General features: G+C 49.6%; 1 protein-coding gene across 3 annotated transcripts in view; it reads left to right on the top strand.

The window, feature by feature from the left end:
• Positions 1-23,031, top strand: part of LOC127035653 (adhesion G protein-coupled receptor E3-like) — a 37,664-nt gene extending 14,633 nt beyond the window's left edge. The window contains exons 4-17 of one of the 3 annotated variants that reach the window (XM_050925785.1): positions 1,135-1,211; positions 1,795-1,884; positions 2,518-2,701; positions 3,573-3,692; positions 4,600-4,799; positions 6,077-6,247; positions 11,870-12,058; positions 12,776-13,011; positions 13,757-13,823; positions 15,229-15,320; positions 16,469-16,637; positions 16,745-16,849; positions 21,725-21,982; positions 22,452-23,031. In XM_050925785.1, the coding sequence (XP_050781742.1) occupies positions 1,135-1,211; positions 1,795-1,884; positions 2,518-2,701; positions 3,573-3,692; positions 4,600-4,799; positions 6,077-6,247; positions 11,870-12,058; positions 12,776-13,011; positions 13,757-13,823; positions 15,229-15,320; positions 16,469-16,637; positions 16,745-16,849; positions 21,725-21,982; positions 22,452-22,514 (2,021 nt within the window). In that variant the 3' untranslated portion in view covers positions 22,515-23,031. Of the gene's footprint in view, positions 1-1,134; positions 1,212-1,794; positions 1,885-2,517; positions 2,702-3,572; positions 3,693-4,599; positions 4,800-6,076; positions 6,248-11,869; positions 12,059-12,775; positions 13,012-13,756; positions 13,824-15,228; positions 15,321-15,811; positions 16,638-16,744; positions 16,850-17,634; positions 18,183-21,724; positions 21,983-22,451 lie in introns of those variants that run through there. The other 2 variants (XM_050925786.1, XM_050925787.1) reach the window with 2 other exon arrangements.
• The last annotated feature ends 727 nt before the right edge of the window (positions 23,032-23,758 follow it).

The raw sequence follows: 23,758 nt of genomic DNA, 5'->3' as shown, positions 1-23,758 counted from the left end.
TTAGGCAGGTGCTCGCCAGCTGTTCTGAATTGGTTTAAGAACTGTTGCACTTTTCCTCCTACACTTGGTTGTAATGCCTGCTGGGCACCCAAGAGAATTTTGTGCCTGATTCTCACTTATGCCACTCCTGTGCTAGTGGTGGGGGATAGAAAGGGTGGAGGAAAAGGTGGCTTTAAGCCACCTTTGTGCACTATGCATTCTGGGACCATGCAGGGTTGCTGAAATTTACCCTCTGCTTCTCATGGCCCCTGAGAACCAGGAAGTAGCTGTAGCATGGCGCATTCTGACCACATGCTTGATCTGCCTTGCATATGAAGCCAAGATCATGTAAAGGCCCATAAGCCAGCCTAAGCCGCAGTGTAGGTAACACTAGGTCAACAGAAGAATTCTTGTCTTGTCCTAGTTACCACCTCTCAGAGGTGGGTTTACTACAGCAATGGAAGAATCCTTCCAACACTATAGTCAGTATCTCCACTACAGTGACACAGCTGCAGCTGCAGCACTTTAGTATTTCTAGTGTAGACATGCCTTGATGAGACTCAGGTCATTAAAAAGTACAATAGCAGGATTAGAACAGTTCTGGGGAAGGGAAATTTCTTGACTATAGATGTAACAACAGTCATCTATCACCAAGGATCAAACCCAAAACTTTGTAACTGCATGACCTACTACGGTATGAACTAAGGGACGAACTCCCATAGCTAGGAGCTGTAGCAGAACCAGATCTGTGGTGGACCATCCCCTAGAGAACACAAAGCACACACAGATCAATGAGATACGCAGGCAAAACTTAAGTGGGTATTGACCAGGTGATGTGTGGACACACACCAGGCTTTCAGGGCCGAATGTATTGCTAACTGATTACAGACTCAGTTGAAAGTAGTCAGATAGACAGGGCTTAAGGAATCAATGGAGTTGAAGGAAGAAAACACCTGCTAGTAGGAAGAAAGGATGGCCCTTTGGTTGCCTAACCTGAGAGTTTAAAGGGACCTGATTGTCAGAAGGTGAGTGCTCAGCACTTTTGAAAGTCAGGGCCCTATAAAGAGGTCTCAGATTACAAGACACTTTTTTGAAAACTTTAGCTCTGCAGATGTTGACCTGATGTAATTATCCTGCCTCTCTTTCTGTTGCTAGATGTTACCTTTAAATGCCAGATTGAGACTCTACAGATAAAAGAGCAGTTGGAGAGGTGCAAAGATGTCTTTCTGCAGGTACGTTGAAGGGGTTTATTTGGGCTTTGAGGGTTTTCACAAAGAGTACACAGAAAACTTTGAGCCTGAGGATTCTCTGCTTGTCCAGGGTTTACCACTGACTGCAGTGGGAGCAGAATCAGTGGAACTTTTGGAAACTTGACCATATCATGCTTAAGTGTGTGACACCCCCACTGTACATCAGAGTTCTGCAATTAAGGCACCAGCCAGAGATATAGGAAGTCAGAGTTCAGTTCCCATCTCTGCCCCAGACTCACTGTGTGGCTTTGGGCAATTTGCTCAGTCACTCTGTGCATCGGTTCCCCACTTGTAGAAGGAAGATAATAATCCTTACAAACCCCCGTGAGGAAGGGAAGGAGAAATTCATTAATATGCATGAAAGCTTCAATACTATGTGAAATATCAGCGTGTCTGTGGACTTGACCACACTTAGCCTTCACATGTCTTAATCTGTAGGCATTCCAGTGGGACGGCCAGCCAGCCATACGTCAAAGCAAGATCATTCTGCAGAACTATTAACCTTAATTTTGGGTGGCGTTTCCATGCTTGCAGAAATAATCCGTTTTCTCTGATTGCTCTGCAGGGCAACAACAGTGAATTTTGCTCCTTCATGAATTCAACCGTAGTGAATTTGGAGACCATGTGTGCAGAGAACAGAGCAGTATCGCTGGAGGTCAGAGATTCAACCCCTACTTGTGTGGACTCTCTATGACCAAATGCCCTGAGCACTGGAATAGAAGTCTCACTTTAGGGAAATTGAACAGGAGTACTTGTGGGACTTTAGAGTCTAACAAATTTATTTGAGCATAAGCCTTCGTGGGCTACAGCCCTCTTCATCAGATGCATAGAATTGTAGCTGCTCTTAAGAAAAGGGGTGTGTGTGTGCTTGCATGTGCATGCTCTCTAGCTTAAATGGTTGGGGATCTGGGTTTTGTCCCTACTGGTCCTAGGAAGATCCAGATTCCTTCCGGGGGCAACATAGAGAGAACCCAGATGGCTGCTGATTCGCTGCAATGTTCTCTGGCACCTACACTGGAGGGACCAGGGATGAGGAGTGAATGACACAGGGTGTTAGCCCGACCCTGGCTTCAGCTTACTGTGGAGTCCTGAGCAAGCCTCAGTAGAGTCACTAGCTCCGTAAAGGGCTCCCTCTTTGAGAATGCTGCAGTCTCTCCGAGTGGGGGAGGTCACTATGAACCCATATGTCCCTAAGAGGGTCATTGTTCCCCTGGGAGTCTGAAGAATGTGGCTCATGAACCACTGAAATCCTCCCTCCTTCTCAGGGTGTTTCCTTTCCCAATCCCAGGAAGTTGCTCGTCCCATTGGTCCCTTCCTGAATAGCTCCACCCTCAGTGCTGGTGGGAAGGAGAGCAAGGGGGAGGTGGCCTTCACCGTGACGTTCCTTCTGCAGAGTGTGGAATTGGCTGCACTGACAGCTGCTTTGAAGTCTCCGGAGCATAGGACCCAGACCGTGACAACAGAGTCCATGGGTGAGGAGGATGGGAGGCTCCCACATCACCTCGTGGTGGCTGTGAGAGAGGGGCTTATACTCTTCTCAATACAGAACACCACTGCAGCCTCTCTGCCCCTCTCTCAGATTTTATAACCCAGCCATGGGCGGCAGGTGAACGAGCCATTGAGAGAGGCTAACCATTGAAACGCTAGCCCTCGGCCCCTCCCTCTCTGCCAAAGGCCCTGCCCCTCCACTTCCACCCCCACTCTTCCACTGGAGCCAAGAGCAGCCTGCCCCCCCTTCCCCATGCTACCCCACCCCTGGAGCACCGGGCAACTGGAGCATCCGCAACTCCAGCACCCCTAGCCCTGGACCTTCTGAGCGGTGGCCCCAGCCTGCCTGCCCAAGCCTCTCAGCCACAGAAGAGTGAGAAGGGAACTGGAAGCAGGCAGGAGAGTCCCTGGGGATGGAGCATTAGCAGGTCCAAGCCAGGCTGTTTGGGGAGGCACAAGCTTCCCCGGCCTATGCTACCTGCCACCCATAAACCAGCCCTGGGGCTTTGCAGCAATGGCAGCTGTCTGAGAGACTTTTAAAAGCACTGCCAATCTCCTGTCACCACAGACAGCTGCCATTGCATCCTCCTTTCACTCTCTATACCCCATCTTGCTGCTTTCCCTGCTAAAGCGCAGAGGTGAGGCAGCAGGGAGAAGTTGCCTTCTGCCTCTTGGCACAGTGACATCTTCATGGGGACACAGGGATGATGGATCATAGGTCAGCCAGAGGGCTCAGGGAAGCACAGAGAAATGGAGGTGAGGAGAAAGGGGGAGGGGCTGGTGTGATTCACAGAGAGTGGAGCTCCAAACCTGCCTTGTCCTTGCAGCAAGAGGCTTTGCCATTTTCCTCCTCAGCTATCGAGACGCTCCTCATTGTGCCGGCTGCAGGTCCCTGTGATGAGGTCTTCAGGCTGAGGGCTCAGGAGGAGACAATGGACATTCACTGCAATACAGTCACCAAAGCAGCGACAGAAGGTACCATCCTGGTGCTTCCCAGGCACTCACCCCTTTAACTAGACACCAAAGCCCAGCCCTAGTTCTCCCTTTCCTCTCGCCCCAGGCTGGCTTGCTCGCCTCTGTTATCCTGACACTAGTGTGGACCTTGTTGGCTGAGCCAGTGTTTCTCAGGCCATTGAGCTCTGCAGAGCCCTTCATTCCTGGTTGTCCCTCAGCATGAAAACCAAGCAATGAGAGGGGCAGGGAGGAGAGAGAAGCTTTGATGGGCATGTGAATTGGTCCAGAGAATGGAAAGCTCAGAAATCCGTTGACCCAACACATGATGTCCTGATGATGAGCTCAGTTAGGCCCCAGGTTGATGTGCATGTCTTCCGGGAATGGAACCAGGATGATAATTACCAGTTTTACTCCAATTTGCAGGCCAGTATGACTTGACTGGGACTGGCTCTTAATTCTTCAGCACCAGGGAAAGCTCCTCACTGACCAACCCCTCTGTCTCTCCTAACAAAGAAAAACTATGGCTTCACCTCAGTGCCTTTCACCTAGGACTGTCTACCTGGCTGGATAATGTGCAGTGTGGGGGTATGATTTCTAAAGAGCACCAACGTAGTGTGCATTAATTGGTCTTTATAGACCCTACTAGTGTGCACTAAAGCTTTCCTACTGTGCTTTAATGTACGTTAGTGCACTTTAGGAATCACAATCCCATAGTGCGCACCAGATGTTTCCAACACAAAAGTGCTTCTGTGGAAGAAGAGGGAGGAGGCAACATACCCTACTGGTTAAAGCTCAAAATGCTAGCCAGGACTCCTGGGTTCTGTTCCCAGCTCTGCCCCAGACTCGCTGTGACCTTTGGCACCTGGCTTGCTCTTTCTTTGTCTCAGTGTCCCTGTCTCCATGATGAGGCATCATTTCATGTTTTCAGATTCTGTGGCTGTTACTTTTATTTCTTACTCCACCCTGGACTCCATCATTAACAAGAGATTTCGCAACGAGGAAGATCTAACGGCTGATGAGAAATTGAGGAATTTTCACCTGAATTCCAGGGTGGTGAGTGGGGCTATTGGAGCTGGGAGGCACATGAACCTCTCCAAACCTGTGAACTTCACCCTGCGCCACAGACAGGTGAGTGTCGGTCCTTTTACTTTGCTCTGTGCCCAGGGCTCCAGCTGGTCACTTAAAAGGTGCGTCTCCTGCAGGGCATTTAAGTTCTGTTGCCTTTCTGGACTGAGAAACAGTTATCTGAGAAAGAGAGGGAGCGTCTTTAGTTCTGACACGGGGGCTGTTTTGGTGGAGGATGTTACATAGGGTTCACCCCAGGCCTGATTGGGTTATGATTCATCCTGTAAAATGCTCTGGAGTAACAACTGTGCCTGGCTCACCCCTTAGAGCAGGAATAATTGGAAAACAACTTCGTATAGCAGTGGTCCCCAAACTTTTGAGGATTGTCCCCCACCCTTACCATTATCCATGCCCCACCCTCTGAGCCGGGGATGGGAGCGGGACCACGGCTCGGCGGTAGGGGGAAAGGACACGGATGGGGTAAGGGGGCTGAGACTGGGGCTGTGGCTGTGTTGGGTTTGGGGATGGGATCAAGGCCAGAGCCATGGCTAGGGGCTGAGGGTGGGGGTGGGAGTAGAGAAGCAGCCGAGCTGCAGTGGAAGCCTGCAGCTGAGCCCAGGGCCAGGTGTGGCTCATCTCCCAGCCCTGCCCCTGCCCTCAGCCTGGGCTGGGAATGGATCCATAAGGGGCTGGGGCTGGGACTGGTGCTGGTGCTGGGGCTGGGAATAGAGCCATACTGAGGTTTCGGATGGTGCCAGGCATGGGGCTGGAAGTCAGGGATGCGGCTGCTGGTGGGACCAGAGCAGAGCTCAGGGTGGGGAGGGTCTGGGTGGTGCTCCCTCTCTGCTCCCCCATGTCCTCGATGCCTGTCATGTCCCTCTGAAATTTCCTCTATGTCCCCCTAGGGGAATGCACCCCACAGTTTGGAGACCTCTGCCCTATGGATAGCAAAGTTCAGGGAAACAGCATGATGCCTTCTTTGATGAAGTAATGAACTCACTAGAGTGCATGTGGGTATTTGTGTGTGTGTGTGTGAATGCCTTTTTATGGCTCAAATCGGAACAGCACAATTGTGTGTCATAGACCCTACAGTGCTCAGAGTTAGGGAATTACCACTTTAGTTCTGGGATCGGGGGCTTGTGCTGTTGGAGCTGGAAGATCTCGCTTGTATTTCCACTGCCAATGGGAAGTCCCACATGGCTGTTACGTGCAGCACAATGAGAACCATGAAGCCATTGGTGATTTCAGGTTTATGATGGTCTATTAGAGATGTGTGACAAAAGAAACAGTGTTCTCCCCATGGTCCAGTGAGGATGATGATGGGTTGTTTTTTTTTCCAGGAAAAGAAAGAGGAGGAAGAGACTTGCTGTGTTCACTGGAAATTCATTGCTGGGAAAGGCACCTGGGTTGAGGATGGCTGCACCATTCTCCACACGAACAGCACTCACACCATCTGCAGCTGTGACCATCTCTCCAGCTTCGCACTCCTTATGGGTCTCACCAGAGTGGAGGTATCTCACTGTCAGACTCAGATCAAAGGGCTGGACTCTCCTGACTTGGGCAAAATCAGTGGGAATTTTGCCTGAATGAACGCTGAGTCGGAACCTCAGGGTATAATCTGTGGCGATACAGGATGTGTCAGCGTTAAGGGGGCTGGGCTGGAGTTGTGATCGGAGGTGCCTAGAGTAGCCCACACTGACAATGCCAAGGTCAGGGCAGGTGTAGAAAGGAGACAGATTCCTCCAGAACTGGTGATTAACACTGTAGTTAGAATCACTAACCAGTCACAGTCTGTGCTCCAGATCCCCCACACTGGTTATCGAGAAGCTGAAAAAAAGAACTCACACTTAAAACTCTAGTTACTTAACAAAATATTCCTCTGATCCTGAAAGGGGCAGCCACATTGCCAGGTCTATATTAGTTTGGATCTTACCTAAAATACCACACTGACAGCCTATCCTTTAGTATCTAAAATTAAAGGTTTTATTACAAATGAAAAGAAAAGAAAGAGAAGAGAGCTGTTAAATGATCAAAGCAATCTGATACATATGAATTCAAGGTCCATATATCAGGTTCTTAGCAGCCTTAGTGAGTTTGTTGGCTTATAAAGTCCCTCTGGAACACACCCAAAGCTTAGATGGGTCTATCAGACCTTTGTTCAAAGCTTCCTTTTGTAGAGAAGTTACTCCAGAAGTGAGAAGCAGGACTGAAGACAAAATGGAGGTGATGCAGCTGCCTTTTTCTATCCTTTTCCATGTGGCTTGTACTTCCTCTGTCCCTAACACAAGCTCACAGCACATGGGCATGGAAAGGTACTTGGAGTCCCCTGTCCCTACATGTCCTACTGACTCATGAGCATAGCTCCTGGCTTCTCTCAATGGGTTTGTTGTAGAGCTCAGCAGTTCTCAGACTTTTGCAACCCAAGGATCCCCATTTTGATTTAAAATTTTTGCAGACCCCCAAGCCCCCGCTCAGCCCCAGGCCCCACCTCCATTCCATCCATTCTCCCAAGGCCCCACTCCACCTCTTCGCGCCCGCGCTCCACCCCTGCTTCTCCTCTTCCCTGCCTCTTTCCACCCCGTACCCCAAGTGCACCCCATCCACGCTCCTCCCTCTCCCTCTCAGCGCCTCCTGTGTGCTGCGGAACAGCTGTTCCCTGGCATGCAGAAGACACTGGGAGGGAGGTGGAGAACTTGGTCAGCGGGACCTGCGGACCCCCCATTTGAGAATGCTGGTATAGCTGATTACCTTTGACGGGCCATCAAACAGACTGGATAGTGCTGATGCCAATCTGTCTAGGGGTGTCACCCACAAACACAGCACAGATATATCACACATATTTATAACTCACAATGCAAAGATAATGCATATATATAAACAAGATTATCATACTTAGCAAATCATAACTTTTCAACTGATACCTTACATGGCATATCTTGTAAGATTCATTGTGATTTTGTAATACAGTAACTCCTCACTTAACGTTATAGTTATGTTCCTGAATCTGGGGCAAAAATTGGTCCTGCTAGTGAAGGCAGGGGGCTAGACTCAATGATTTTTCAAGGTCCCTTCCAGTTCTAGGAGTTTGCTATATCTCCAATTATTTTATTTTTTATTTTTTTTAAACAGTTTAATACTGGTACACAGTGATGATGATTGTGAAGCTTGGTTGAGGTGGAGGAGTCAGAGGGTGGGGTATTTCCCTTACTGCTAAATGATGAACTAGCAATTGGCTGAACCCTCAAGGGTTAACTCTCTCACTCTGCAAGGCAGCAGGAATGGAGGGAGATATACACATTACCCTTAAGTACACTGCCTTGTTAATTAGATCAGCTTGCTCAGACCACAGCTGCTACAAGCTCCCTCCGTCCTGAGCCCTGCTCTATGGAAAATGGGGTAAGCAGGGTGCAGGAGCAGTGGGGCAGGGGACACCTTGACATTAGCTCCCCTCTTCCTTCCCTCCCCCCTAGCATAGCAAGCAGGAGTCTCAGGGAGCAGCTCCAAGGCAGAGGGCAGGAGCAGCACATGGCAGTGGGGGGAGGGACACAGCTGAACTGCAGGCAGGTGCTGCACAGGGAACTTAGGGTAGTGGGGAGCTGATGGGGGGCTGCCAGTCATCCCTGCTTTTTTTGCAACCGTGTTATACTGTTGACTCATATTTAGCTTGTGATCCACTCAGGGCCATCCTTAGGCATATGCAAACGTGGCTGTGTAGGGCACCCAAAAATTTGGGGCACTCCGGGGTCTTAGTGTCCACCCTTCCGCTTCTTCCTATGCCTGTGCTGACCTTTCCTGCAGGCTCCCACAGCTAGCTGCTGCAGCCTGGTGGCTCGTACTCCGGAGGGGATCTAGTAACTTAAAAGTAAAAAAGCCTTCACCCATTCAAAGAGCCATTCAAGTGGTAATGAAGGCATTTCACAGACATTTGCTAACCCCTAGGCAGTGGTCAGCTGGAGCCGGTTCCCACCAGTTCCCAAGAACCAGTTGCTAAAATTAGACCTCCATGGAGAACCGGTTGTTAAAGGGCCAGGAGGTGGGCAAAGAACTCCGGTCAGCGGGCCAGACCATCCTCTTGCTCCCAGGATTCCCAGCTGGGGAGGCTGAGGCTCCCCAGGCCCCTCCCTCATTTCCTGCCAGCTGCAGCGTGGCCAGCCACCGGCACCAGCTGCATAGCTCAGCTGAGCTCAGGAGTCGTCCTGCTGCCGCTTTTTGAATGGCCGGCAAGGGGGGAGGGGCTACTGCAAGCTCCAGGGCTGGCCAGAGGTGAGGGGAGGGGGAAAGTGGGGCAATTGGCCCAGGCCCTGCAGGGGCCCCGGCCCCACGAGGATATCTCCCCTGGGCTGTCCCCCACTTCCCTCATCCTGCAGAGCTGCAGCATGACCAGCAGCTGGACAGCTTAGCTGAGCTCTGGGCTGCAAGCAAGGTAAGCTGGGCGGGGGCTGCGAGCTCTGGAGCTGCGGGGGGGGGGCAAGTGGGGCATTTTGCCCTGGGCCCCTGGCCCCACGAGAATGTCTCCCTCCGCCTTCAACCTACCCCCCACAGAGCTGCAGCGTGGCCAGCAGTTGGGCAGCTCAGCTGAGCTCCTGAGTCGTCCTGCTGCTTTGAGCTGCTGGCAAGGTAAGGGGGGCGCTGCGAGCTCCAGGGCCGCAGGAGGGTGGGGAGGGCAAGTGAGGCAATTTGCCCCGGGCCCTGCAGGGGCCCTTGGCCCCAAAAGTATGTCTCCCCCCGCCCTGGCTCCTCCCCTGCCTCCCCCCCCTTAAGTCAGAACTTTTTATAGGGAACCGGTTGTTAAGATTTTGGCAGCTCATCACTGCCTCTAGGTGTATACTGTCAGTTTCTGAATTTACTGACAAACAGTTGTGCATTACAGTAATATTTACTCAGAACATGTCAGTCTACAGGACCTTAGTTTAAAATTTGCTTTAAAAATATTTCCTTAGCAGATTGCGGAAGATTATAAAATCACATCTCTAAAAAATTCTTTCACAGGTCTTTAGATCCACAACGTGAGTCTTCATCTTTCGCTTTAAATGCTTGGATCTTCAGGCATTGAGTTTTTTAAATAAACCCTTCAAAATACCACTTATCTACAATACAATTTTAATTTTAATTGCTATAATACAAAAAAACTTGCTTCCAAAGTCTTCCTGTCCTTTCTGTCCATCCCTTTTTCCCTTCACCCTCCCTTGAAGAGAGGCTAGGGACAACATTCCTTTCCTTTCAGACAAACGAGTTTCCCTTTCTTTATTTCTGACTATTTGATGAACTAGTTTTAAGAGACTCCTCCAGCAAAATCAGTACCTTAGTAAGATATAAAATCCTTTGTTATGCCTAAAATCTTTAATTGGACTCTTCCAGTTGATATGCATACTTCCACCTTTTCATGTTCTCTGTATGTATAAATATCTCCTGTCTGTGCGTTCCATTCTGTGCATCCGAAGAAGTGAACTGTAGCTCACAAAAGCTTATGCTGAAATAAATTTGTTAGTCTCTAAGGTGCCACAATTGCTCCTGTTCTTTTTGCGGATACAGACTAACACGGCTGCTACTCTGAAACCTGTCAAAATACCCGTGACTGAGATTTTTTATTCCTAAATTTAGTGCTTTTAATTAGGTACCTTCTGCATGTCTTCCAGCATGCAGTGGAAAACATGCTCCATTTTCTTTTGAAAAAAACCCCACTCTTCTGCAATTTTTTTCTAATGTCATTTGCTTCATTTGGGTTCAGAGATTTGGCTGGAAGGGGATGAGCAGGGAGGGAGAGGGAAGGAAGGAGGGAGACAGTGGGGAAGGGAGGGGCCTGGGGAGAGTGGGGGCGGAGCCTGGGCAGAGCCGAGGTGGAGTATGGGCAGGGCCACAGGCAGAAGAGGTGGGCTGGGGAGCTAGGCTTCCCAAAGGGCAGCTTCATGCACTGCCTATGACAGCAGGTAAGTGGGGGTCAGCTCCCGCACACCCAGTGCACGCTGCAGTCTCGTCAGGAAGGGACCATATTCATAGAGACGAATGTGCGAGCGCCACACATTCTGCGTGAGGGAGAGGGTACAGGGGTCTCTGCAAGGAATTGTGGCTCTTTGCCACCATGAGGTGGGCTGGGCGTCTCGGTATCCTTTGCTACCTCCTCCCTCCCTCCTACACCCCCATGGGCTGTGAGCCCGGGCTACCATCAGGCATAGGGGCACCAGTTTAATAATACTGTGTAGGGCCCCCTAAGGATGGCTCTGGATCCACTATAACCCCCCGATTCCTTTCTTCAGTACTCCTTCCTAGGTAGTGATTTCCCATTTTGTAAGTGTGCAACTGATTATTTCTTCCTAAGTGGAGTACTTTGCATTTGTCTTTATTGACTTTCATCCTGTTTACTTCAAACAATTTGTCCAGTTTGTCCAGATCATTTTGAATTTTAATCCTATCCTCCAAGGCACTTGCAACCCCGTTCAGCTTGGTATCATCCAAAAACTTTAAAAGTGTACTCTCTATTCCATTATCTAAATCATTCATGAAGATATTAAACAGAACTGGACCCAGAATCAAGCCCTGTGGGACCTCACTTGATATGCCCTTCCAGCATGATTTTAAACCACTGATAACTAGTCTCTGGGAATGATTTTCCAACCAGTTATGCACCCACCTTATTATTTATGAGACGGTCATAGAATAATAGAATATTAGGGTTGGAAGAGCCTCAGGAGGTAATCTAGTCCAATCCCCTGCTCAAAGCAAGACCAACACCAACTAAATCATCCCAGCCAGGACTTTGTCATTCTTAAAAACCTCTAAGGATGGAGATTCCACAACCTCCCTCCAGTATCAAAAGCCTTACTATAGTCAAGATATACCACATCTACCTCTTCCCCCCTCCACCCCCATTCATAGGGCTTGTTACCCTGTCAAAGAAAGCTATCAGGTTGTTTTGATACGATTGGTTCTTGACAAATTCATGCTGACTGTTATTTATCACCTTATTATCCTGTGGGTGTTTGCAAATTGATTGCTTAATTATTTGCTCCATTATCTTTCCAGGTACGGAAGCTAAACTGAATTGTCTGTAATTCTCCAGGGTTCTCCTTACTTCCCTTTATTTCCCATATAGCTTCACAGGATTCACTGGTGATTCTCCCTTTGCTGTGTTACAGGAGAGTGTCCCACTGACCATCATCACCTATGTGGGACTGACCCTCTCCCTGCTGTGCCTCTTCCTCGCCATCCTCACCTTCCTCCTGTGCGACTCCATCCGCAATGTTAGCACCTCCCTTCATCTGCAGCTCTGCCTCTACCTGGCCAATCTGCTCTTCCTCACCGCAGTGAAGCGCACCGGCATTCGGGTCTGTTATGCACTTCTATTCTTGGTTGAAAATTGAGCTGTATCCAGATCCTCTGTCAGCATTTCTAAAGCTCCCCTCACCCCAGCACCTTTTTATGCCCTCAGCTGGATGGTAACATTTATTTCATGCTCTTTAGTCCTTCAGAAATAATTTTTACTCCTCTCCAAAAGAAATCTCTATGGGTGAAACCAGTCTTTCCCTTTTCCTTGTGGGCTCCTTCCTTCATCATTCAGAAAAAGGAACCCTGATTTCCAGAGTCCTGGCCCCTGCCTGTCCTCTCTGCCCCCAGATTGATGGGCAGATGCAAGAAACCTATACCCTAAAGCAGATATAGAGAAGAGAACCTACACCCCCCAGGTCTCTCCCTGTTATGAGGACCGGGAACTTGTTTATGTCCCTGCTCCCTTTCCTAGGATTCCTCACAGTATTCAATAATTTCCACAATTTATTTGGGAACTACAACCCCCCGAAACCATCTTTTCTGAGTGGAGATCAGGACCGGCCTGGACTCTGAATGATTGAAAGGGCCAGCCAGCTTGCCCTTAGACAAGCCCCTCATAGACTGAAGAAGGTATTGTCTCTGGGAGAGCATCATAACTAGAGAGATGTGTTAATAAAAAGCCGTGTGAGATCCTCCGCAAAGACCCCCTATCTCCAAATTCAGTATTTCCCTTCCTGGAAGCAGTGTCCCAGAGCCCTCTCTCGTCCTGTCCTCAGGTGGTCTGTGCTGTCATTGCTGCCCTCCTACACTACCTCTTCCTGGCCTGCTTCACCTGGATGTTCCTGGAGGGGCTGCACCTCTTCCTCGCCGTCAGGAACCTGAAGGTCGTGAATTACACCAGCACCAGCTGGTTCAAGAAGAGATTCATGTATCCGTTCGGCTATGGATTCCCAGCCCTGGTGGTGACTATTTCTGCAGCTGTGAATCCTGAAGGCTACGGAACTTCCACACAGTACGTGCAGCGCCCATCCCGAAGTGAAGCCGGGATGGGGCTTCCATGTGCCTGTCCGGCTCACCCCAGGTCTGACTTGAACCTAGATTTCCCTGCTCACCCTGCCTGGGAGCTGAATGTCCCCCTCGGACCCTTCCCATCCCCAGGGACATTAAGCTGCCCCGAGCACTGCAGTTGAGTTGCCCCCTGTTGGGCATCTGCACTCCTCACCCCACTGACAATGGAGAAGAACAAGCCAGAAAGATCCCAGCTTAACTCCCAGCTCCCAGGCTGGATTTGTGGCGCTGGTGGATAGGAAACAAATGCACCTTCTTACTGTGTGCAAATCCCTGAGGATCCCCTCTCTAAAGTGAGTGACTCCACTAGAACAGGGTGTGGCATGTTCTAGACACCTCAGGTGAGATCCTCAGCTGGTGTAAATCAGGGCAACTCCACTTCTTTCAGTGCAGCTAGGCCAATGTCCATCCGCTGCATGTCTGGCCCTCCATCAATACTGGCCCATCCGCCAGAAAGGGTCATGTGAGGAGGTGGAAGAGGAAGTGGTGGCTGGAAGCAGGAGATGCTGAGGTAGATGGGGAGGACTGTTTTCCTGCTGCCCGCAAGAGAGTCGGCCATGTCACCAGCAGGCTGAGATCCATCTCATTTTTGAGAGCCAGCTGCCCTGTGACACCCCCTCTCTGCCCCTAGGGCTGAAAAAGGGCAGTAATCCCATTAAAGTCACCTTCTTCTTCCTCCCTCCCTGTAGATGCTGGCTCAGCCTGGACAGAGGATTTCATTGGAGCTTTCTGGGTCCAGTCTGTGCCATAATCCTGGTGGGTACCTCACAAAACCACAAGGCCATTCTCCTCTCACCTCTGCAACCCTGTGGTTTCCAGTGGAGCCAAGATATCTTCCAGAGAATTTAAAATGAAAGAGTCCTATAAGATCCCATTTCATCCACTTCTCTTTGGCCAGTGCAGGATTTCCACCTAACACAACAGCCTACATTCTATGGAGTCAATCAGGGCGAATGGGTCGGGCACTGGATTGTGAGTCAGGAGCCCTGACTCAGCCACTGGCCTGCTGTGTTAACTTGGGAAGTAGCTTCCCCTCGCTGTACCTCTGTTTCTCCTCCCACCCTTCGTCTGTCTTGCCCATAGGCACCAAAAAAAATTAGTGGATGCTCAGCACCCACTGGCAGCCACCTCCCGCACTACGCGCCTTGTGCCTCCCGCCCACCAGCAGCCCCACCGATCAGCAACTTCCCCTCTATCCCGCCTGCCGCAATCAACTGTTCTGTGCTGTGCAGGAGGTGCTGCGGGAGAGGAGGCGGAACTAGGTTGGAAGAGCTGGGGTGGGATGGGAAGAGTCAAGGGCTTGGAGAAGGGGTGGGGGTGGCGGTGGGGTTGGGGGCCAATTGGAGGTAGGAAGAGGTGGGGTGGGGGCTTGGGACAAAGGGTCGGGTGGAGGTGGGGCCTGGGGCAGAGTTGGGGGTTGAGCAACCTGTGTCCCAGAGGAAGCTGGTGCCTGTGGTCTTGCCTAGTTATTTTGTGAACAAATGCTCAGAACAGAGGCTGCCCCTTTTTATGTGTGAGTACAGAACCCAGTGCAGTCTTAGTTGGAGCCTCTAGGTGCTACCATACTATGATTAATTATAATATGTCATTACTCATGCAATGTTGCCATGGAAGCAAGTGGGACCTCTGCTAGAATGAGGATAGTTTTGTCCCTTGCCTTGTCCAGCCTGGCTGGTAAATAACCCAAGTGATGGGGAAAGGGAAGGTGGCTGCAGTGTTGGGAGTTTGAGGATGGAAGGGTGCATTGTTGCAAGAGATAAAGGTAGCAAATGTCTTTGCAGATTCCTCCCCATCTCAGGCAGCAGGTTAAGAATTAATTTCAGCCTCAGAATTGAAGAGAACACTCTATAGACAGGATCTAGAAGCTTTGGGCCAAATCACATGGCTCGAACTCTGTTATAACTGCAGACCCCACTGGAATGAGTGGAGTCCCTCCAGATTCAGAGAACAGCAGAATGTGGCCCTCTGGCTGTATGATCACATGTGATGCATTGCAGCCCTGCCTATGCCAACAGTTTCCTGCAGGGCCTGGGACCAGATCTGGCAGGGAATGGTGTATGACCCACTTGACGAGCAGTCACTGCTCTGCAGCTGTCTCATCCCAGAGAGACTGGCCTTGGCTGGTATATTTTACAAGGAATATTTCATGCTGTTTCCACAGATAAATGTAACATTTTTTATTGTAACCCTCCGGATCCTGAGAGACAAACTCTCCTCCCTTAATGAAGATGTGTCCACTCTCAAAGACACCAGGTAGGACAGCACTAAATCTACTAGAAGGGTCCAGTGAGCCTCCTGTATGGGAATTCCTGTGGGATTCTGCACAGATTGCTGCTACCATACAGCTGAGCACATGCCACTGGAGGGTTTCCAGGTTATCTTGGCGACCTTCTGCTTGATGAGAGAGTAACAGTCTCACGGCCCAAGGAGCTGATAAACCCTAACTCACATCAGGAGTCCCTTACTCATGAATCCTAAAGTTGTCCATGGGACCATCTGCCAAAATAAGGACAATTTGCATGAATAAGGGTATGCTGTGTCAGACCTTAAATTAGACACAGCACAGCCACGGTGGCAATTGAAGGGTCAGGTTAGGAGAGAGGAGAGGTCTATGGCAGTAAAGGATCATCATGAGACATACGTTTCTGCCATGTGCATCATGTTGGGTCCCTGGATGGATATTGAGATGACAGTTGCAATCTGTTCCAAAGCCCGCTGAAGTCATTATGAAATCTGTTTGTTAGAGAGGAACAAGATCAGGGCCACCAGCTGGGAGTGCTGGATGGAGACATGAGAGAGGAAAAAGATTTTGGAACCAGATCAGAATGTTGAGGCTTCAGAAAACCATGGTGTTACTTACTGCACGTGCCTAGTGCTGTGTAAGGAGAAATGCAAGTCTGTGCTGATATTCAGAGCTGGGCCATGTGCTACTTAGGGAGGAAACTCATCTCTTTTCCCTGGCGCTGTGGATGCTGTCGAGGTAAAGTGCCATCCATTGAGGAGGAAGGCAAGTGTGCTCTGTATCAATCCCTCTGTCTATTTATGGAACAACATAGATGGGGTCCCGAGAGCCCAATATCCTGTTCCCACTTGATTGTCACATTGCCAGGGCCTGATGTGAAGGGATTAGAAACAAAACTGTAATGAGAGGTTGAACCATTTGCTTTGGAAGAGCCACCTGTAGGAGGGGAAGGTGTGTGTGTAGTGGGGGATAATGGTTGGGCACAATATTGTATTTCAGATTCATAGGCGTAAGTTGCCATTGTGTTCGTCTTGACAGTGACCCTAAGACACAGTAAAGCAGGTGCCAACTGTTTTACCCCACACTGCCCAGAGCCCCCTGACTCAGTCACTCACCGTAGGGTCATTATAATGGGATCTCTCTGTCTGCCTTTATCCAGACTACTGACTTTTAAAGCTATTGCCCAGCTATTCATTCTGGGCTGCACATGGAGTCTTGGTCTCTTCCAAGTTGGCTCAGCAAAAATGGTCATGGCGTATTTATTCACCATTGTCAACAGCCTGCAGGGCGTCTTCATCTTCCTGGTGCACTGTCTCTTCAATCGCCAGGTAATGCCCATGGCTGATCATCAGCCACCCAGTGACTTCACGGGCTTAGTGGCCTGGTCTGAGGGTGTTAGTTACATGATGTAGTGACCATATCCCTTATTCTCCAGGTGAGAGAGGAGTACAGGAGATGGATTAAAGGCACAAGAAAACCCAACCCCACAACTCAAAACTTTACTGTGTCTGTGTCCACTGTAACTACCAGCGCCAAGATGGTAAGAGATCCTCTATTCTATTCCAACACCAGAATCCAAAAGTCGCGTCCATCTAGGTCTGTTTTAGCACCTGAGGTGCTTTGTCCCCTGAGTGACATATGCTTGTTTTAACCCATCTGAGAACGGTATTGGGAGTCTTAGTGAGATTCAATTGCATCCAAATCAAGGGGGAATCCCAGGTCTCCTAGAACCCAGCACTGAACTCCTCCTTTCTTGCGTACCTCCACCTTCCCTTCCCTTTCCTGCTTTGCAAGCTCCATGCATCACTCACTGTGGCATGGGCTGGGAAGGTGTTCACTTTAACACAAATTCAGGTAATTACCCAAGCAGGGAAGTCTGTAAACCAAAACCTGGGTGGAAATCTTGTCAGTGCAGATGGCCATCTCCACCGGAGAGTTAACATTCCATGGAATTTCCTCTGGTTCCATTACCTCTACTGGGAAAAGATCCAGAAGTTTTGTCTGGAGGGAAAAGTGGAGACTTATATATGGAAAAACCTCCCTGCTCCAGTCCCAACACGAGAAGACACAACCTTTGTCTGGAAGTGGACATTTCTGGTTTATTTAGAGCAGCCTATATTACCTGTGAGTTGGTGGGGGAAGGGAGCGGGCTTTGTCTACTTTTGTTTAGTTATTTCCCTGCATGTGATGTCACTTCAGCGGAAGCTGGCTGCATTTTGCAGACTCTGCACTATTCCTGAATGAGGACCCATTCCTAATCCCATTAAAGTTGACTGGAGTTTTCCCATGGAATTGGCACTCAAAGTATATTTGTTTTGCGGGCAGGTGAGTTGGGGAGAGGCCTCCACTTCATCTTCATGAAACAATCACCTCTCCAACCAACAATGTTTATCATACAGTCGGCTTTGCTGTGCCAGTGGGGCAGGTGCTTCAGCTGCCGTTCTTCATCACAACTACATACAAAACCTGGAAGGGGAAGCGTGATTGGACCAAATCCTCTCTCTGATCCAAATCCATAACTCCTACTGAATTCAAAGTCCACCCTAGGGTTGTAGCTGGGTGTCTCTTCCAGATTCAAAGGGCCAGATCCCAGGTCAGAGAGCAGTTATTTCATAGGGAAAGCACACCATGTGGGCGTGTGTGTGTGTGTGTGTGTATGGCAATTTGCAGAGCCCTCGCATGCTATGTGTGTGAGCTAGCTCTGCTGTTTCACCATAATGTGTAAATAATAAAATAACCTGCTTTTGGACCTTGGTTGCTTCTTTGGTTTGAGGGTTTGCTATCTGTGTATCCTGGAAACCTAGGGCCCAATTCTAAAGCCTCTTTATGCCAATCTAGCAGTGTAAAGAGTCTTTAAAGTGGGCAGAAATGGCCCTGTGATTAGCCTTCCAGTGCAGGAGTCCTTCCTGGCTGCTGTAGAGCTGTCATCATATCTCTACATTAGCCCTGCCCCCAGCCCTGGCATGGGGTTGTGAGTGGTGGGGTGGAGGTGCTGCTGAGGGCATGGCTGAAGCACATTGTTTCATGGCTATTGTCTGCTTCCCAAGGCCCAGAAGGATCCTTGAAAACACACTAGTTTACATCAGGTGAGGACCTGGCCTGTAATCGATTTTCAGCTCCAGCGCTGTCACTGCACCACTAAATGCTCTTCTACTGCTTTTTTTTTAAAGGAAATTTATTTTCAAACCGTGCTGTTCCCACAACACTGTGAAATTCGCTGATGTCATCTTTCTGTAAGAAACTTCTCCAAACTGAGAGCAGTGACTGTATCAGCCTCCTTCTGTTCAGCAGTATTTATTTATATTATCTGGGCACATACAGTCCCACTATGCTTGGTGCTGTACATACATAGTCACAATCCCTGTCCCAAAGAGTTTACAAGGAAGTAGACAAGATGGACACAAGGTGGGAGAACAGAAGGATTATTACCCCTTTTAGACAGAGGGGGAACAGGGGATCAGATGACTTGGCTAAACTCGCATAGGGAGCCTGTAGCAGAATCAGGAACTAAATTCAGTTCTGCTGCCTTAGGATGCTTTTTGGTTAAGACTTTCATCATCTCTCTCCTATCTCCTCAGCACCATTCAGATACTCAGCTGGTGAAAATCAGCTTGGTCGTTCTAAGGAGATGTTGCCTAATGGTCCCTGTAGATGCAAGTGTGTGGAAGGGTATCATGCAGTGCAGCCGTCTTGCTTGCTTTGGAAGAGCTGCATAAAAAGTGACCTTGAACTTCCAAAAAGGAGGTGTACTCAGGGCCTAATTCAGTACAAGTTTTTCTAAAAATAGATTTAAGTTTCACTTCTTTCACTGCACATTGGCCCTTGGCAAAATAGGGGCTGGGTTGAGATGTAGCTGCACAATGAACTGTTGGTTAATGTAGGTCTCAGCTCTCTGCTTGAGCTGTAGGATAGTCACGTGACTATGACCATGCAGCGGGATGGCAGATGTGCATCTGTTCTTGGCTCTGCCACAGCTGCCCCATATGTGGAAGGGATATGCAGTGCATGACATTAAAATATACAGACACCCCATGAATTCTGGGTGTGAGCATGTGCGTTAAGACTAACCAAGATTCCGAGCCAATCAGTGTGAAGGGCAAAAGGTTCCTCATTTGCAAACGTGCTCCTGGCACCATGCCTCATCCCCATGGTGGATCCAGGTTCTGCCTCCTCACCAGACGTCCTCATCAGATTCAAACTTAATGTGTTCATGGATTTCCTGCAAGCTCAGGAGCTGTGCATCCTGCTTTAACCAACCTCTGGATAAAAGTGTCCTCCTGCCTCCAACAAAACATCTCCCCTTTACATGACTAACACGTCTGACTTATTAGCCAGAGATAGTGGTGAACATGCTCCATCTGTGCCTGCTACTAACACTCCAGGGAATTGTCTGTTCCCTCACACGCACCTCCTGTTAGAAATGTGGACTGGTCCAGCTCCTGGTGGGGTTCTGAGAGGGCTCATCATGTTCAGCAGAGACAGCATCCTCGATCTTCCCCGGCTCCCACCTCACACACAGATAAGCCAACAAGTAGCAGCTATCAGCTGTTTTCAATAAAGCAGCAACATGATGATGGGTTCTGAAGCCCCTGAGAGCATCATGTACAAATTGGTGGCAAAAACCAAAGCTCCCAGATCCTTACTCAATGAGGGCAAAGGACCTAAAGGATATTCCTAGAAGTGCTAACTGCTCACTGGGCCTGGTCCATGTGGACTGACAAGGTTTCAATCCTAGGAAACAATCCTGACCCAATAACAACAATTTTTGTGTGGGTTACATTTTCATAGAATCATAGAATATCAGGGTTGGAAGGGACCTCAGGAGGTCACCTAGTCCAACCCCCTGCTCAAAACAGGACCCATCCCCATCTAAATCATCCTTATACATCCTCTATATATAAAATATATCTGGCAAAAAAACCCAAAAAAAACAACAATCCCTGGAACCTAACTTCTCTATTTGCATTAATTCTTATGGGGAAATTGGATTCGCTTAACATCATTTCACTTAAAGTAGCATTTTTCAGAAACATAGCTACAACGTTAAGCGAGGAGTTACTGTATATTTTTTAAAATAATGTCAAAATGTGAGGGCTCTGGCGTGGGTCTGGTGATGAGGGGTTTGGGGTGTGGGAGGGGCCCAGGACTAGGGTAGAGGGTTGGGGTGCAGGGGGTGAGGGCTCTGGGGTTGAGTGGGGATGAGGGGTTTGGAGTGTGGGAGGGGCTCAGAACTGAAGAAGAAGGTTGAGGTGTAGGGGTTGAGGGCTCTGACCAGGAGTGCGGGATCTGAGGTGGGACAGGGCTGGGGATGAGGAGTTTGGGGTGCAGATAGGCTGCCCCAGGGCAAGAGCCAGAGAGGAGAATTCCCCCCAATCCTCTCCCTGAAGGCAGCAGCGAGCTCTTGGGGAGGTCCCCCACCCCCCCCGCACCTCACTTATCTCGCACCACTGTCACCGCACATGCTTCTAGGGCCCCTCTCAGGTACAGGAAGCTCCCTTGCCTCCCCTGCATGTGCAACTTCTCCCCTACTGCTACCCCCCACTGTAGCCTCACTGGGGGTGGGGTGTGGGGCTGCCCCTCATCCAGCGTGGGGCAGGAGCAGTGACTACAGATGGGGGGGGCGGCTGTGCTGGTGGAGGGTCCCTCTGGAAAATGAAAGGGTCTGAGGAGGAAGGGCAGGCTCAGGGTCAGTCTGCCCTGGCAGTAGTGGGTGGGGGCACTAGGACCCTGTGGTGGCAGTTGATGCAGCGAGGCAGCATAGAGGTGCAGGGGAGAGACAGGGATGCTCTGCTCTGGGGCCCCGGGGAGGTGCACGGGGGCAGCAAGTGGGGGCCGGGGACACTTGGGGGAGGCACGCAGGGGTGGCAAGTGGGGCTGGGGGAGAGACCTGGCCTGAACATTGATGGAGCTGGGCCCCCAGGCCCTGAATATTGATGGAGCCTGGGCACCACAGGCCCACACAACTCGCCGCCCCTGCCTCCACTCGCAGCAGGGCTGGAGTGTGTGGCTTTGCACCTGTTGTTTTCCCCGGATTCTGGGCTGTCCAGGACACAGGGGAGGTTAGTCCTCTTCACACTGGGAGCCTCCCCATCTCCAGCAGTGTGGCCAATTCTATACCTATGTCACAGGAGAGGAATTGAGGCATAGGGAGACAAGTGACATGCCCACTGTCACCCAGGGAATCTGTGGCAGGGCTGGGAACAGAACCAGGATCCCTTCAACCCTGCTCTAACCACTAATCTCTGCTCCCTTCCTGTATCAGCAATGTGCACCCGCAGGACCCTCCATAGACCAAGGAACCTGCCATCTCTGGGTCACGGAGCGCTATAACTGGAGAGCTGTGCTAACAAGAATCCTGGTGTGACCCCCGCCAGCAGGTCTTCCCCATACTCAGCATTTCTTTTTCCCACTGCAGTGTCCCTGGGCTCTCTGTCTTCCCCAGATGGCATGTGCTGTCATTGCTGACTTCCTACCTCTTTCTGGCCTGCTTCACCTGGATGTTCCTGGAGGGGCTCCACCTTTTCCTCACCATCAGGAACCTGCCGGTCGTGAATTACACCAGCCCCAGCCAGTTCAAGAAAAGTTTCATGTCCCCGTTTGGCTACGAATTCCCAGTCCTGGCACTGGCTATTTCTGCAGCATTCAACCCAGGTGGCTACACAACTCCCAGACAGTAAGTGCAGACCCTTCGCCCTCCACACTGACACTAAGCTGCCCCGAGCACTGTAGCTGAGTTGCCCACCTGCCATATATCTGCAGACCTCACACCACTAATGATTCCAGCTCAACTCCCAGGTCCCAGGCCGGGTTTGCGGTGCTGGTGGAAAGGAAACAACCAACCTTCTTCCTGTGTACAAAGTCCTGAGGATTCCCTCTCTCTTCTCCCTCCTCTAAAATGAGGATCTTCCACTAAGAAGGGTGTGGCTTCTTCTAGACACTCCAGGCGAGACCGTTGGATGGTGTAAATCAGTGTAGTTCCACTGCTTTCAATGCAGCTAAACTGATTTACATCAGCTGAGTCTGTGGCTCTCCATCAATACTGCACAACTCTGCCAAAGAAAGAGTAATCTGCACACTTTGTTGGCACCAGCAGGCCAGACTTGCTCACAACTCTCTCTTTTATCTCACTCTATCCCCCCCAGGTTCTTATTCCACACCCATCACCATGGTATCTGAGCTCTGAGTGTTTACACCTGTGTAAATGAGGATTAACTCCATGGATTCTTATGGCGCGTCTCTGGATTCACACTGGTATAACGGGTCCACATCTGGCTCTGGGACTGTGTTCAAGGTTTTCAGTGTAATCTATTTTTTGTTTCAGGACACAATCTGCTCCAGTGGCTGTGTCATAGATATAGAGAGAAGGCTAGCATAAAATCCCTCCTTGACAGCTGTACTGAATCACTTTACCTGTAAGAGGTTAAGTAGGTCAAATAACCCAGTTGGCACCTGACCTGAAGGAACAATGAGGAAAGAAGATACTTTCAAATCTAGGGGGCAAGGGGAGGATTTGTTTTTGGCTCTGTTTTTTCCCTCTCTTGATGGAGAGAGAAGCCAAGCAGTTACAACATCTCCTGAAAATATACCTGGAATAATCCATCTAAAATTACAGAAACTGTAAGTAAAGCAAGGAAATACATAAGATTATTTTTTGCTTTAGCGTGTGAATTTTCCCTATGCTAAGAGATAATTTTATTCCTGTTTTGTAACTGTGAAGCTGAGCCAGAGGGGAATTCTCTGTGTTTTAAATCTTTTTATTTACCCTGTAAAGTTACCTTCCATCCTAATTTTGCAGGTGTGATTCTTTTACTTTTTTTTGTAAATAAAGTTTCGCTTTTAAGAACCTGATTGATTTTCAGTGTCCTGAAGACAAAGGGTCTGGTGTGTGCTCATATTGCTAACCAATATTATTCTCAAGCCTCCCCAGGACAGGAGGTGAAGGAGTTTGGGGGGATATTTTGGGGGGATAGGGTTCCAAGTGACCCTTCCCCAAATGTTTGTGTAAATCACTTGGTGGTGGCAGCAATATCGTCCAAGGTCAAGGAAAGGAATTTGTGCCTTGGGGAAGTTTTTAACCTAAGCTAATACAATATAAGCTTAGGGGGTCTTTCATGCAGGTCCCCACATCTGTACCCCAGAGTTCAGACTGGAGGGGGACCCTGACAGGCTGAAAAGGGGTAATATATTCATATTAATGTCACCGCACTGGGATAATGTGCTTTTTCTTCCTCCCTGCCTGTAGCTGCTGGCTCGGCCTGGAGAGAGGCTTTCATTGGAGCTTCCTGGGTCCAGTCTGTGTCATAATCCTGGTGGGTACCACACAGAACCACAGGGCCCCCTTATCCTCTCACCTCTGTGACCCCATTGATTTCAGAGCAGCCAGGAGGAGAACATGGCCCATGAAACACAGTCCCACATGGCTCATCTGCTTTGGCTAGCCCTGGGATTA

This window comes from Gopherus flavomarginatus, chromosome 16 (assembly GCF_025201925.1).
Source record: "Gopherus flavomarginatus isolate rGopFla2 chromosome 16, rGopFla2.mat.asm, whole genome shotgun sequence".
Classification (NCBI taxonomy): Eukaryota; Metazoa; Chordata; order Testudines; family Testudinidae; genus Gopherus; species Gopherus flavomarginatus.
Note: the sequence above shows the minus strand (reverse complement) of the source record. Positions and strands in the feature narration are given on the sequence as shown.